General features: G+C 35.9%; 1 protein-coding gene across 8 annotated transcripts in view; it reads left to right on the forward strand.

Moving 5' to 3' along the window:
• Positions 1 to 15,297, forward strand: part of LOC126814729 (matrix metallopeptidase-21) — a 112,902-nt gene extending 97,605 nt beyond the window's left edge. For all 8 annotated transcript variants that reach the window (XM_050540087.2, XM_050540088.2, XM_050540093.2 and 5 more), the window contains 5 exons: positions 2,742 to 3,579; positions 8,099 to 8,392; positions 9,059 to 9,313; positions 10,048 to 10,223; positions 10,576 to 15,297. In XM_050540087.2, the coding sequence (XP_050396044.1) occupies positions 2,742 to 3,579; positions 8,099 to 8,392; positions 9,059 to 9,313; positions 10,048 to 10,223; positions 10,576 to 10,854 (1,842 nt within the window). In that variant the 3' untranslated portion in view covers positions 10,855 to 15,297. The remainder of the gene's footprint in view (positions 1 to 2,741; positions 3,580 to 8,098; positions 8,393 to 9,058; positions 9,314 to 10,047; positions 10,224 to 10,575) is intronic.
• Positions 15,298 to 17,421: the final 2,124 nt, after the last annotated feature.

Genomic DNA, 17,421 nt, shown 5'->3' on the forward strand with positions numbered 1-17,421 from the left:
AGGAAGAACATAATGAATTTCTCCATGTGTTTATGGTTTTACGAACGATTCAAGTTAGTCGACAATAATACAATTGTGGTTGGAGGTTGTCTTTGAAATGTTTCAATGGCAGACAGCACAAGTGTTGAATGTACCTAATGAAAAGAGGAAGTATAGCTAAACCTGCTACAAGGCAATATTTTCTCCATTCGTCATACAAATAAGAATAAAGATTCCACTCATTATATAGATTCAAGATGGTTGTCATCTTGATTCTATTACAAATAGTTCAAATTCTTCATGCATAGAGGTCAGAATTTTAAATGAGATCAGTTTAATTCTTCTCAAAACATTGTATTTTATACAGTTCTTTCCAATTTAAATTAAAAACCTGTTGATCCAATGTACTTTAAACATTAAAAATTCAAAAATTACATAAAATTACTTTCTCTTTTCAAGAACATTCAGTACCATATTTTGTTTTATGGATATAACATTTAGTAAGGTACATATATCTAAATTGAATGTGCACTTTTTTAATGCTGACTGCAGACAGTCATTTGTCTTTCTAGATTGCCTCCAACAAACAGATGATGCTATTCTTAGCTTGGTGGTATATTTCTTGGTATAAATAATCTTATTCTTAAGATGCAAATAGATCTATTACTAGATTTGAATTATTCGGGTATATTTATGTTCCTGTGTGGTATTGTTACATTATATTTTATAATGGCTTATAATAGAAATTTACTATAAGAAAAAGGGCAATACAATAAAAGCAATAATTGGGTAACAGCCAAATGTTTACAAAATACGGGTTCAAGCGATTCATAGGTCATGCTTGTCTACAATATAAACCCGAAAATTCTGTAGCCAGCCAACTCTGATACAAGATTTAGAATACGACATATGTTGTTAATCCACTTCATTCACGACTTGCTTTTTCCGTCAAAAGACTTTCCACAAATAACCACTAGTTTTTGGGCCAAGAACGCTGCTACCCGTCTGTGTGTTTCTTATAGTCTATTCTTGGTTTGTTATTTGAATCGCCTCCTGGCGGTGTTATTTAGACAAAAATAAGCAACTTGTCTGACTCTTCCCTTCCCTCTAACTATAAACCTACAAACAGAACATCAAGAACCGTTTCCGTGCTTTATATAGTATATTAAAGAATACGACGACGCAGCATAAAGAGGCAGTGATGAACTACTTCGCCGTATGCTTATAACTGTATGATCAACGTTTGTTTAAACTGTAAACTTTGTATGCTGTCTATAAAATGTTTTCGGTGTTTAAAAAAGAACTTGTCGTTCATGCTATAATGGTTAAAATAATACGTAATGAAAATTGAATAAGTTGAAATTTTAAGTCAAGTGTAATGCGCAGTTTCTGAATATCCATTATAAAGATATATTATTAAATGGTGCCAGTGTTCTAATCCATCTAATGTCACGGCCCTCCGATCGCCTAGAGAATTGATTATTGGCTTGTCCTGTAAATAAATGCCTAATTATTGAAGCTAGCCCAATGAAAAACCAACCTGCAATAGGCAGATTTAGCTCTGACTTCATGCAAATATATAAAAAAAAACCCAGACAACGCAACCTAAAAACCCTCATATCAACCATATAGGTAGGAGAAAAAGAAAAGAAAAAGTTAACACACACTTAACAAAAAACCCCAAAAAATACCCCAAGCTGAAAACAACCGAATATGGAACAAAACTTAGAAAACGATCCTAGCCCCCCCCCCCCCCTAGAAAAAAGAAGAAATAATAAAAAGACAGCCTAAAAAAAACCCCAAGAACCATTGCAATACAGAAAAAATATCTCTTAAACAGTCTGGCCTTATATATCCTAGCTGACAAAAGGATTCCCTTGGGGTGAAATATTTCAAATGTGTTTTATCTTTGTTAAGGTATAGAGCGGTGCCAGAAACATTTAAAGACGTAATTTCTCGTATATTAAATGACTTAAAAGGATAAAACTATCCCCAGAAGTGCGATGAATCGGACTGAACGTATAGTCATTATTTCATTAACATGATGAATCATACTTGTTTCTCTAAAGGGCCATCTCAGACAAACAGATATACTACAATGTAAAATAATACTGATAGATTTATTTTCCCGTCACTCTCTCTTCACATGTTATATGGGGACCGGTTACACATGACTAAAATAACCCGGTTAAGAATCACGGCGTGTCTCTATAAGAATCTTCGGGTCTTTTCAAGCCCCGCCTTCACTGAATATGAGGGGCGGGTTCCGGTGTAACTAACCGCAGAACGTCGCGGGGGATATGCGTGGTTCTTCCCCGGAAAGTTTTGAAAGTTTTGAATCGATTTCCTTGCATCTGAGGCCATTCCTGAAGCAAATATAGTCTTTTACATGTATGGGGGCTCTCCTAGACTCTATCCTGAGTCCTGGGGTCCTAGTATACGACCCCCCCCCCCCGCGCCCCCGAAACGCGCTTGGATATCCAAGGCGGGTAAGGGATATTGCCGCTATCTGCACACAGTTGTCTTACTGTCCACGTAAACATACAAATGAAAAACATCAAATACCTGTTTCAAAATGACCGTCGTATTGCCCTAACGAGAAATTAGACCTCATTCCTTTCACAATGTATAGTACACAGCACGGTTGACTTCTGAATTCCAAGTCCAACCGACCAATTTCTTTTTTAGTATAGTACTAACACATTATGATGAAATTATATATTATACTAATTAATTTTAATTTTTCGTCAATCTGTTTTCAGGTGATATTAGAAAAATATGGTTACCTAAGTTGTAAGGTGTCTCGGCGGAAACGGGATGTGGGGAGGGTACACATGTTGCCGGGGTATGGGGTCAGTATGACAGAAGAGGGGCAAGGTCGTCAAGAAGCGTGTGATGATTCCCAAGTTGAAAATGCCATCAAGGAATATCAAAAAACTTATAATTTACGTGAAACGGGGGTATTGGACGAAGAGACTAAAAGGCTCATGAGTACGACGCGCTGTGGCAATAAAGACACCGAAACAACAGTTGTAAAAAAGAACACAACAACGCCGGACACTGGACAGGAAGTGCATAGTAGTTCTCAAAATCCCGCAGTAAATTCCATATCCAAAGAAAAGACTGACACGGAGTCGAACGATTCCGGTGCACCGTTTCAAAGGTTATGGAAACGTTCTGTGAACAATAATAAATTATTTCAAGTGTTAACTAGAGGAAAGCGTGAAACATTCTTACAGACTCGAACACGTATACTGAACGAGTATGTGAATCGGATTAAGAGGAACGATCCGCTGATGAAACAACCGTTAACGCACGAAGAACGCAGTAAACGGTCAGTGATAGTGAATGGCAGACGTAATAACGAAACGCACCAGCCAACGGAAGATGAGTTAAAAGCGAAAGATCTAATTTGGAAGAAACAAGAAATACGTTGGAGGTTATTAGAAACGGGATACAGTACACACATCCCCGTGGAGGATCAGCGAGCAACCATTGATTTGGCATTCAGGATGTGGTCCGAGGTGACGCCCCTTAAATTTATGGAGGATATCGAAGGTGATATTCGTGATGTGGATATTGAAGTGGCGTTTGGACGAGGTTTGTATTTAGAATGATCTGTTTTTCATGATTTAGAATGATCATCGACGGTTTGATTAGGGGGATAAGACATTCAGATATAACATAATTATGTTACATATACCCTTATTTAAGGCCCAAAGTTCCAGATTTAAGAGTCAATACAGTTTATATCAAACACAATGATAGTGTATTGGCCCACACGGCGACAAATCGACCAATCCCAAATTAAGTCCTGCCCATCTAAAGTTTAAATAACTTTGTTTCTACACCACCACCATTATTGACTTAAAACTTAAAATCATTATGCAACAGTTAAGTGACAACTCATTTTCATCACTGAACATCGAGGTCAAGATGTTGCCTAACTTAGGCGGGGTTTGTTTTATGGGGGGGGGGGGGGGATAATCTAAATTACTATCAAAACAAGACCTTTAGTCGATAATTTATATACGGTTAGTCATTATGGACTGGGGCATTGTAGCCTTTCTGACATTTGTGTCGTTTCGTTTAATGATTTACATTTGCTTGAAAAGCACAATAAGAAAGCTTCTTCTTATATATTATATTATACAAAGTAGACCCCTTCAAAAGGATGTACTTCAAGAAGACAATTAACAATCGAGGATGCATCAAAAGGGATAAAAATCATATCTCTTAAGTACGTGATGTTGATATTTGATATCTTATTTACATCGTAGATCTTATATAACGACATTTGAAAAAGATTGACAAATACTAAATAAACATGTACTTAGTACAATATTTTATTTATATATAGATGAATTTTGTCCTTGAACAATATGTCTACCTGTTTTCCCGCGTACACCCAGACTATACATTATCTAGAGCCATGTTCAGATATATTGTAGGTATGGAAACCATATATAAGAAGACAGGTTTTAGTCCCACACTCTAGACTCGGTTTCATGTAATATAAGACTAAGGTTTAACGTCCTGAATTTCTGCGCCAACCTGACTCATACAGTACAATGAGAAGAAGTGTTTGCCAAAACAGCGATGTTTCTTTTAGGCGCACTTTAATGATCGATGACCTCATTCTTCGTCCTATCCGAACGACTGGGCCCATTTTGTTGCCAGGCCCTCAGTCCTGCATCACAGACAACGGGAAGTCAGGCTCGACAAGCCTGAAAAATAAGTAAAATAAGTATTATTAACATAAAAACTCACTTGATATTATATTATATTTAGTTAAACCACCCATTCATCTTATTACCTGGGCATAATCCCTCCAAATAAATAGTAGTTTTAAATGGTCAAACTTGTTATCATTAAGGCCCACACACACCCCAAGGATGATTTGTCGTAGATTAACAAGAGCCATAATCGATTTATAAACTTATGCACACGAACATCGTTGGCTAAACATAGAACAACGGTGTTCAGAAACAGATTTTGTCAATAATGGAGTAGATTTGCCATACATCGAGGGTAATGAAATGAAAAGGGGTTTATCGTCCTAGTTTTTTGCATAGGGGATGAATAGTCGCCGTCAAATAATCTTTCGTGTGCACTGATCCCTTCACAGCTGATCCTTTCGTCGATCACACGTGTGTTCTGTTATGTGACCATGATTAGGAAAACCTTAAACGAAGGTGTTCCACAACTGCTTTTTTTCGCAGCTGATCTATGCTATTAGTGTGTCCATGCCCTTTTAAAAGTGGTTTCTACGATTATTTTCCATATCCCTGTTGCTCAGTGGTACAGTGCGAAACGGGCATGATTATGACACACGGTTGAAGATTACAGTCAAGTGCTTGTCAAGACTTGTTTCAATTAATCTTAATCCAGTTTTACTTTGATAAGCGGTTACGACAGTTTTATCACCTCGGGCCTGTGAAAGATTACATCTATAAATACTTCCATCACAAGCCTTCATATTTGCTTTAATGCGAAAATATTAGTGCCTTAAAGCATCAAACTTAATAAGCTTAAGGAATAGCATCACTGAGTGCATACCGTGTTCTGGGTGCATATTCCAGGTATGCACATATGTGTATAGTTTGTCTGCGGGCAATGAGTATATCATTAGTTAAAATCTTAAGAAACAAGCCTTAGTACACAACAAAGAACATTTCTTTGACAGACCGTATGTCAAAAATTGATAACTTCGTAAGTTATCCTACTGATGAATAATGGTACACAGGTACACTAGAAGATCATGCTGGACTTTCTGATTAATTAAAGGTCTACTCTTTGCCAATCTACACTAAAAGAGATGTGCAATATCAGAAGACGTTGTTCTCTCGAAATTTAAGTTTAAAACTGGGAAACACACTATTGCCAAACATAGGAAGGAAAGTGACTGCCAGCAATGAATTCGCGGTTGGTCTTGATGATAGTAGTCTAACGTTCTCCAAATATGTGTATACGATTGCATACATTATAAGAACAGCGGCATTCATTGCATACCATATTATTGGAATGGAGTGACAGTCTTTTAACCAATTCATAACAAATAATCACTGATTATGAAACGATCTGTAATTCTCTTTACCCTTATATTCAGTAATACTTGATAACATTCACCACATACCGTGCCTTTGTTTTGGAACGGGTGGGCTCATTAGCCACATCATAACCACTGTATATATATTCAGCGATCTCCTTTAAAGTATTCGAAACTACGGCTCGATATAAGAACAGCACGTATTCAATAATGAATCATTGTTTGGGAATGATAATCTTATTGTTCGCTACATATTTTAATGTATTATACATATTGTTCAAGAATGCAGTTAATATGCATTTTTGCTGTCAGTGATGGTTATTTATGACATTATATACTTTTACGTAACTTCTGATTAAGGTTTCGAATAGCTCTTTATGTACCAGGTCAACTAAACTATGTTTTCACAAATAAAAAAAAGATCAAGATACTTTCTCCGATTCATTTTTTATTGCGTGTTCATGTTTATATATAATAACATTCCGCGGCAATTTTTTGTTAATTACATATTTCAAGACCTTTTAACCACCGTATATGTTTTTCGCACAGAAATGTGTAATAACAATACTTTTTGCAGTTTGAGAAGATACGAACTGTGACTAGAATTTCATAAATATTAGGTTCTACATGTAGGTATATGCGTAACTCATACATTTGCTTTGTCTGTCAAATATTTTTACCTTAATGAATAAAACACGTATTTGAATAAGATCCCCTAAAGCGTGTTTAAAAGATAGTTGGAAAAAACGTGAATTATAGGTACTAACTTTTTATATGAAGTGAATGAAATGGGGTTTAACGTCCCGCGCTTCTGCACCAACCGGGCTTATGGAGTGTTAGGAAGGAAGTTTTGCCTGGACAGTGGCGTTTTTGTCTACTCTTATTTAAATTCCAACTATCAAGGGTTATTTTACGTGCAGTCCAACGTGTACACGGGAACTCGGTTTTTCGCCCCATCCGAACGACAAGACTATGTTTCTTAACAGGTACACCGTCCTGCGCCACCTAGGTACTTTCTCGGCTCAACAGCTGGATCGAGCCCGAGATCTTCTATTAGTGAGCCAGGGCCTTACACACTAACTCTGATCGTTAGCGTATATCCTTGTTTAACATAATGTTAGATACCTTTGTCTACGATGGATGCCAAGTACAGAAATATTCAACCTGTTTTTCTGATACTTTTTTTTACCCTGGGAATACAAGACCACCGTGTTAGATGCAGACAAAAGGGCATGTTGTGTTTGATCCTAAACACGTCAAAACATTATTTCCAAGGACAAAATATGTTTGGGTTTCGTAATATGACATAATTATGTTTTACCTTAATTATAATTATAATTATAATGCTAGTTAGGTACGAGTAATAATTCTGGACCTTTTCTCTATTATATATCTTACAACCGAATATCGCGTACACCATGGTAATAGAACAGCTTTATCTTTTCGTTTCGTTTTAGTTCAGTTTTGTTTACATTATGATATGCAAGTTTGATTCAAACATTCTTTGATGTTGTAAAAAATATGGTGAACTCTACGGTCTTAAAGTCCATTCTGAGTATGTATTGTGTGTCAAGGGAATTACCGATGTCTTAAAATGTCTTTATTATAATGAGCTTGTTAATCTTAAACGACCATTTGTATATAAAGCCGCTGACTGTCATTTGGGATCTTTTAAGTCCCTTGCAAACTACAATATTGAGTATATAGAAGGAATGTCAGCCCAATAATGGTTCAATTTCGCTCAGTATTTTCAAAGATATACTGAATTCGGCATTATGCATCCTCTTTAGTCGGCGTCATCTAAAAATATTGGGTAATCTTTTTTGAAGCGCTTCTTTTTAATTTGATTGAATTCAGGTCGGGGATGATCTACCGTTGATGCTGTTGCTTTGTGTTAATTAGATGTTAAATGATAAATTTATATACATTGGTAAAAATTCAAATTATTACTTATTACATATATTATAGCTTTGTTAAAGCATGATCATCATTAGCTTACACTTTCAAGAACACCTGAAATCACTTATCATCATTTTCCCCTCCACTTATCGATCTCTATTCTATTTGCAGGAGCTCACGGTAACTGTCAACAAGATTTTGATGGAAATGGAGGCGAAGTTGCCCATTCATGGGTTGGTGGGAACATGCATTTTGACGATGACGAAAACTACAAATCGATTCGTACCTACCGTCATGATGGAATATACCTACTGAGAATTGCTGTCCATGAAATCGGTCACGTGCTTGGATTGTCTCATACCAACAAATCCTTTTCAATTATGTACGCCATTTACAATAAACTAAACTCCAAACCATCGTTTGAACTGAACCCATTGGACAGGAAGGCTGTCCAGGCAATCTATGGTAAGTGTTAAGTGTTATGATCACCACCTACATTTAATGTATTCCTCAAATAATGTTAAAAGTCTAATGTCGTTAGAAACAACGGATATTGATTCCAGATTAGTATTGATTCCAGATTATATTGTAAAATACCAGAATAAAGATGATTTAGAATTAAAGTCAAAGTTTGCAACACATTATTTCATGTCAGAAAAAATCATAAAACGAAATCCTAATACACACACATGACTAGGAATTTCTGTCGATCAATCCAGAAAGTCTTTACATGGCGGAACAAATGGCCACATTGGTAGCTTTCATCTATTAAAGTAAAGAAGTAACGTTGAAAGAATGAATGTAAAACTAATTTATGCGAGTATCTTTTGTTTATTGGTTTATTACATGTCATTATAAATGAAAATAAATCAGTTTATGGGCTTTTATCCCAAATTGTATTTTAATGGAATATGACAACTAATTAATGCATAACAAAAACTACGAAAGGGGGTGTTGCGTGGATAACTTTAAGTTGTATTATTGTTCGGCAAATAGACTATGTTAGATAGTTCTCAATAACTATCCATATCTGTAAATGAATTGAGAATCTTACATTTTTGAAACACTATAGCTTGTACGATATGTCTTCATTGATGGTTTAACCAATTGTGTTACATTTTTATGCTATAGGTGTGTGTAAAGGCAAATTCAGCACTGTTTTAGATTGGGTTAGAAAACGACCTGATAATTCTTTCATCTTCAACACGTATTTCTTCCGTGACAACCATTACTGGATGTACGAAAATCATGCCAACAGAACTCGATATGGAGATCCACTACGAATCGCGCGGGAATGGAGTGGAGTACCGAATCTTGTTGATGGATATGCCCATATTTGGTACATTACTGGAAACCAGATGGTCGATAAAGCATTCTTCTACAAAGGTAAATATATTGAACATCCTGGCTCAGATGTTGATATTCAAAGTTTTCAGCGTCGAATACCATTGGATGTCTTTTGGTTATGACGAAACATCGAGTATACTTAAATAATATGGTGCACGTAAAACATATTTTTTTTTAAAAAAACGTAAGCCTAAGAAAATAATATCAAAGCATTCAAATCACACTTGCGTTTGTTCAGTTTAAAAGTTCCAGCGAGACACATAGGTTCCGAAGCTCTTCGTCTTCTTTTTTTGTGGACAGTTTGTTTGTTACCGGAATTAACCGTTCGCGGTCGGAACTTGATTTGTCACCGAAATGAACCGTTCATGACCGAAACTTGACTTGTCACTGGAAAGAATCGTCTATGACCGGAACTTGACTTGTCACCGGAATCAACCGTTTAGAACCAGTACTTGATTTGTCACCGGAATCAACCGTTCATGACCGATACTTGAGTGGCTTGTCACCGGAATGAACCGTTCTTGACCGATACTTGACTTGCTTGTCAATCGTCAATGACATAACTTGACTTGCTAGTCACCGGCATCAACCGTTAATGACATAACTTGACGAAGCTCGCTGGAAATCAGTGCGCTGTATTAGTCTTAGTCTCAATGAATTTACGCAGAGTTTTCTTTTTTTACCAGAGTTGATTGGCATATGCTAAAATATACAGCAATCTTGTAACCTCAATGTTAATGCCAATGAAGTGAGACACGTTATCTCTGTTTCAGGGGAAGACTACTACGCCTACAATAGCGAAACAGATTCAGTTATGGATGGATACCCGAAGAAAATAAAAGATGATTTTGGGCCTATGGCGGACCAAACTGAGTCTATACCAAATAATATTGACACGGTGTACTTTGATATGAGAGATAGAAATCTTTACTTTTTCAAACACGATATGGTAGGTTTCATTCAGCTTTAATCGTGATTACAATCATTTTTGAATAGCTGGGCCAGCTACATTTATCTTAAAAAGACCCAAAGTCCACCAAGGGATTGTGGTGGCACATACCTACGCAGAAACGGAAATGTGTTTATGACTTACATGATGTAGAAATCTTACATTTATCGATCAGTTCTCCTACATTGCAAGCGCAACTATTCAACAAGACAACTTTAATAGATATGTAACAGACAGTCCAGGACCCGTTTGCTTTTTTTCCACCCGGTTATGGCCAAACACGCTACTCCTCTGTTAATAGAATTAACAAAACTTTGTTGCCACTTATAATTTTAGCGATATTATTTTACAGGTTTACGTCTATGATCCAAAGACTGAAAACTTTACCAACGGATGTTGTGTGCGGAAGCGGAAAATTGTTGAAGAATTCCCTGCATTGGAAGGTGAAGATCCTTTACCAAATGACTTAGATGCTGTGTATTACTCTTATAAGGACCAAGCTATATATTTCATTAAAGACGAATATGTTTGGCATAATGCTTTGTTCAACATTGGACAAAAAGTGATTCAAAATGGGGTGAAAAAAGACGGTTTGTGGTACAATAAATGGTTTGATATCTGTGACATTTGAGGTGACCAGAACCTAAAACTGTGATATGTTGTGGGCGAGAGACAGAGAGAAGGGTAGCTATGCATTATAATGGGTTGTTCAAATTTTGGTCACAAAATTTATGATCGAGTAATTTTAGCCAATCATTTGTCGACTGGATATCTTATGCTATACGGTTGTTGTCTATGACATCGACCAATAACATGCCAGCTCAGACAATCCTAAGAGACTAGTGCTTTAAGCCGACGGCGAGGGAAGGTCGGAAGTTGGGTTTGTTCAAAAGGATGTTGAATCTCAGAGTATTTAATGCTATATTGCCGGTTCTATTTGATATAGTATATTTGTATGTTTTCGGTACAAGAGATTTGCTTTCGTAAGAATTGTTCATGTTTTTGTTTGTTACTAATATTCCAATGTTTATATGTAGCGCATTTACCGTCTTCTATCATTTTTTATATTTAAAAAATGTAGAATTCTAGATATTTTGTATGTCCTTCTTATAATCAACTTATAATTCTGCCAGTAAAATATGTTTTATAATGTATATAAGTATGACTTGTTCTTTGTATTTAAATGTTAAAATATAATTTATGTTGATATTACGAGTCACACAGCTTCGTTTCTTTACTGGCCATGTTTTATAATCATCAATGTACTTTGAAGTCTGTCATGTTTGTGTCTGTAGAGCTAGTAAGTTGATTCTAGCCTATTTCTTATAACAAGTTGCTGTCAACAGCATTAACATATTTCTGAAATTTTAAATTGCGACACACTAACATTTTGCATTTAATGCCTGACCCTTACTGCAAGGTATACGCCTAGAATTGCTTCAACAATTTTGCCGAAGCTGGGTTACTAAATCTTAGAAAACTTAACCATATTTTTTACGGGAGGCAATCGGGGCCTTGAACACATCAGGGCGGGGCGACTTAAAAACTATATATTGAATTCACGCATAATTCAACCCAACCCGTTGTCAAAATACAAATTGCAATAATCGAATTCGGAAAACAGCAACACGGCTTGTCACATACATTTGATTAATTGTCAGTGAAATCTCTTTTTAAAATTACAGAAATATTTTTAATGTGTAAATCTATATTATTCTTACTTATCTCTTATAACCAATTATTGACAATAGTTTTTGTTTGTAATGAAAGACTAACATTTAGTTATTATAGTATTGGTTTATTGTATCTCTACACATATTGTTTAGTTAATCAAGTATTTTGTATATTATAAACGAGTTATTATTCTAGTCAAACAGTGGTTAAATAACCCCTTGTAAACTATTGAAATATACTTATACTTCAGCCGAATATAGATTTACTTGACGCCATTATAAGATACGCGACACGTATTTATTTGGGTGGTGTTCATCCCAAAAACACTAGGGTTGTTATCTGCGGAGACCCGGTTATTGTTTACGGAGATTCTAAATTGTCAGACCGGAATTTTGAAATTTGACTGATTAACAGTCGAGTGACATGGAATTGAGCAACGTCCTTGTTGTACATGACGTTAGCAAACGATTTAGTTTAGAACGTGCGCATGCATTGTCGCCGGTATTTTCGTGATTGCTCGATTGACGTCTTTCGAGTGAATTCTGGAACGTTCAATCGCGTATCCTCGTGGTCCATTTCTAGATATGGTTGTTTTATAAAGACCTGGTTATTGCTTCTTCAGTATCAATAGATGAATAGCCCAGGTTTTGCCAAGATGGGGTTTCACTTTTATTGTTCAGAAATCCCTTTAACTATAATGACTTTTATTGAATTTAGTAGTGAACAATTCTGATCAATTCACCAATTACCAGGATCTGGACATAACATGTCGTGCAGTATAAACGTCTATCTAGGCTGTTGAAAGAAACTAAACAGATTTATGGTCAATCAAGTACATCAGAAATGACGCATTATAACCCAATATGTGACAAACGGGTATGTGGGAAAACAATATTAAATAGAAAATGATGTCCCAGAATAATTACATTTAAAGAGCTACGTAGTAATGTTGATAAGAATATAGTAGTTGAAAAAAAAATCTAAACTTCAATACTAAAACTATTGATCTGTTCAAATAAGTGTCAGATCTATTAAATCTATTCGTGAACATGACCCCATTGATCCGTTTAATTAAGTGCCAACTCGATTAATCTATTGACCCGTTCAATTAAGTGCCAACTCGATTAATCTATTGACCCGTTCAATTAAGTATCAGACCGATTAAATCTGAACATCAGTACAAGTAATTAATTTATTAACAGACCGGGATACCTTTAGACAATAAGAAGAATAAATAATTACGTTTGCAAATTCGGGGTTGTGATAATGTGAAAGGTGATTCAGGTGGTGATGATTCGGACAACACTGAAAATAATAAAAAAGACTTAAAAAAAAGAGAAAGTGAAAGTAGGGACGTTTTCTAATCATTGATAGAAATAACATTTGTAATGAAATATACACTTGAAATTTAAATAAATTAAAAGGATCACGCCTTTTTAATTCCGGTACTAAATATGTTAGGAAGGCCTTAATCTGGCAAAAATTAAAATACAAGGATAAATAGTGGCTTTTATTCAATATAATGTTAATAAATGGACAGGGATTCGACATATTTCACGATTTGAACGACAAGTCTTACTTGTTCGTGCCATACACTCGTCTTTATCTAATAGGGCAACATTAATGATAATCGTTTTAAATTTACATGATTTTTTCATATGTACTTACATTAATAAGGAATCTTTCAGCTGATCTTTCTCGTCTTGTTGAATAATAGAGAAGTTTTATCATCTACATTGAATCTTCTCAGCTTTAAAAAAACCCCAACACATTTCATATTCTTTCTTCTTAACATTTTATTTAATAGATTTTTTAGTGCTCAAACATTATTGTCATGTAGAAGTAAATTATCGTTTCATGCTCATTATTCTTAAGGAACATTATAGTCCGAATTGAAATAGATAAAAACATAGGTAAAACGCTTTTTTACGATTTATTCATACTGTGTGTACCTGTTTAACGTTGTAGTCCCTTTGTGTCTAAAGTTATATTTCGATAGGTGTTTTATATATTCTGACATTTATATTACATATATTCCTTGCCCCAGCCTCCAATGCTACCCGTGTTTCTTTAATTATTATTAAATTAGCTTCGATCCCCAAGTCCTAAGTGTTTGAATTATTAGTCGGAACATCAGCATCGGTTGTTTATACAGCATTAAAAGTCAAATGGTAATTTCCGGACGATTACTATTTGATCGAAAGGAAAAATAACCCTCACATTTTGATTTGTTGGAAATCGGAAGAATGCATTTTTTACTAGTGAATTGGGCTACCTTTTGCCATAATGCATTGCGGAACCGTACACGGGAACAGACGGAAAACAAATGGCCCTTTTCCAGATAAAATTGAACCTATTGTTCCAGATAGTTTGGGCTGGGGCGATCGACACTATGTCCCTTATTTTGTGTCTTCTATGGTGCTTTCTAAAATGGCGTACGCCAATCAGTTTTCATACACTGCTTTAGTAACAGTTTTCCTACACCGCTTTAGTGAATAACTGTGTTTTTAAATCGCGCATAAAATAAATTAATGTTTAATGGAGATGTAGCCTTCGACATTTTGTGTTTTGTAAATAATGTTTTTGTAAATCATTGGGCTGATTTTGTATTATAACTACGTCATAATTACCTTCAGCTTTGTAAATAAGGCAATAACCAAAAATAACTATGCATTGCTTTAATATTCGTAACTTATATTAAGGGTAATTACTTCCCTTTTTTGATGTATGTTGTGTACTTTTTGTGTCTTGTTAATGGTATATGTGTATTTAGATTTTCTACCCTGCATTCAGAAAAAAAATATATTTATTAATACCCGCTTACCTTTTACATTGACACAGATAAATAGATTACAGATGTGCTCGAGTGGACAAGAATCAATAAACTGCGCATGTGATGTTTGAGATAAGATTGCGCATGTGCTGTATGAACACTTATATCCAGACACCACGCAATACGGCCGATACAAGATACCAGAGAGAGTGTCATTTCCGGCAAATTTTTCATTATAATTGTAGCTAGTTTTCTTGTAGTTTTCCATGAAATTTGTCAATAATTTATTAACTGTTACGTTTTATATATTTTAAAAACTTGTTATGTGTATATTTTATAATGTGATATTTATTTCATTAGTATACATATAATATAACTACTGTGTAAATGTAAATATACAATGACGTCACACAAGGTGCGTGAAACGACATCATTGTTCGTGTATTATTATCAATGGTTTCGTGCATCCAGTGGCTTTCGTCATTAAATTGCACTTAATAGATCATGTACATCACTATTTATATTGCCATGCAATTTTCTTTTCCATTTTCGTTGAACATTTTCTGTTTGCATCGCTCTTTTTTTTCATGTACGTTACAAAATGTGAGAATAAATGTTCGTCAGTTACTGGTTAGTTATCTTTATGGGTTTCTGAAATGAAATGAAATGGGGTTTAACGTCCTTACTTACTTTCTGCACCGACTGGGCTAATGAAGACGGGCATCGCCGTGCAAGGAGCTATGGGGGAACGTTTGCCCGGACAATGGCGCTATGGCCTACTCTTATTTCAAAATTCAATTATCAAGGGTTATTTTATGTGCCCGCCAATGTGTATGTGGGAACTCGGTTATTCATTCCATCTGAACCACCAGATGCTGTGATTTGCCAGATCTTCCGTCATGCGCCACTGCAAAGGAGAGACTACGCCGGATAATCCCTCGGAACTTACACGGCAATCACCGAGCGCAAGCCCGAGACATACTCACTGAACCGCTGCGGCTTACTTTGACAATAGTATCCCTCGGGAGGGTGCCTTAATTGTTCCACCCCCTCTAACCAAACACAAATCATGTTATTAATATTACTCGGCCATCTCTCCGATAATTTATAATATCTTAGACCCTTTGTCTGTGTTTATCATTTGCTCTGTCACTATATATTGGTAAAACAAACCCCACAAATAACGAAACAAAACACAATTCTAAACAATAACAAAGGTTTCTTTTTCTAGACCTTCTTAGTTCAAGAGAACCAGAACTTGGCACCAGTCAATGTTGTACGTTCAGTTTTGTACGTTTCGATGATAATATTTCGCCGAGAACCAAAGAATCTGATGAAATCCCATCTTTTTTTTCTGGCATTCTATTCTGGATTTACCTTTATATTTCAATGTTTTAGTGAACTTCCCGAAGCACCACACAATACATGATATAGTATTTATAAATCACAAGTAAAAATTGCACACGATTTATTTGAAGATCCGGTATATAAGAAAGATCATAAAGGTGGCCGATTGGTGGAGTCCGATTTTTTTTATAATCCAGTCACGAAGAGATAAAAATAAAGAGAACAAACAAATTTGAGTCACATAGCAACAAAGGAACCGGAGGCTGGGAAATGTAATGAAATGAAATGAAATGTGTTTTAACATCCCACTTGTCTGACCCGACTGGGCTAACGAAGACGGGCATATGCCATGCAGTATGCTACAAAGACATTTTGCCCGGATAGCGACGCTATAGCCTACTCTTATTTCGAATTCCCACGGGGTTCTTTTACTTGCACGTTAATGTTTACATGTGCTATCCGAACGACTATGCGTTGTCCCTTGCCAAGTCCTCTGTCCTACGCCACTAACAAGGGGGAACACGGCGGAAAAATGCGATGAACTGTTTTGGCAAACGCCGGAATCGAACCCGAAACGACCTGGTTAGCGAGCGGACGTCTTACTCACTGAACCACCGTGCCTCGCGAAACAGGAGACTGGTAAAATACTTCACGATTTCATAAATAATTTAGTATGTCATTAAAACCACACATATGACTGATTCATGGTGCTGTTTTACGTAGAATAAGCAGCAGACGTACGGTAAAAAATACTGTCTTAGATTATATATCTACAAGCAGAATACAAATTTGTCTCCCCTTATTTATGATCAATGCAGACAGGGTGTGGGTCGGATGGTATCAAAATCGGGACAGCGACCAACAGAGCATTTTTAGTATAGAAAGCAGTGGGCAAATTCTCCACTGCTGTCAAAAATTACCCCACTGCGTTGCAAAGAAATACAGAAGCGGTTGGGCAATACCGATGATGTAATGGGACATTACGCGCTTTTGGTACTTTTTCAGACAGGGAAAATAGAAAATTACGGTACAAATCACGCTTGTAACACAAAACGGAGGGTGTTCACGATATTAACAACCTCTCCAGAACCCCTATACTCCAGTACTAGAAAGTCCTTAAGAAATGAGATAGTTGTATCTATTTCTATCGCTTCGTCTCTTTTCATCCCACGCCAATCGTTTTTTCTGTAATCTGTATACTATATCGGATCCTGATAAAATCGTTTGGGTATTTTTACCCCTAGTTTGTCCCCATAAGAAATGGTTCTTTTTCAACAAGTAAAACAGCCACGATGTACCAGTCATTATGACAGACCGAGCAGCATCAAACATAATCTTATTTGGGAAGATGTTGTAGGGATCGTTTATTGAGATAAACTAGAGGAAATATTACCAAACATTTAC

The sequence above is a fragment of the Patella vulgata genome, chromosome 3 (assembly GCF_932274485.2).
Source record: "Patella vulgata chromosome 3, xgPatVulg1.2, whole genome shotgun sequence".
Lineage (NCBI taxonomy): Eukaryota > Metazoa > Mollusca > Gastropoda > Patellidae > Patella > Patella vulgata.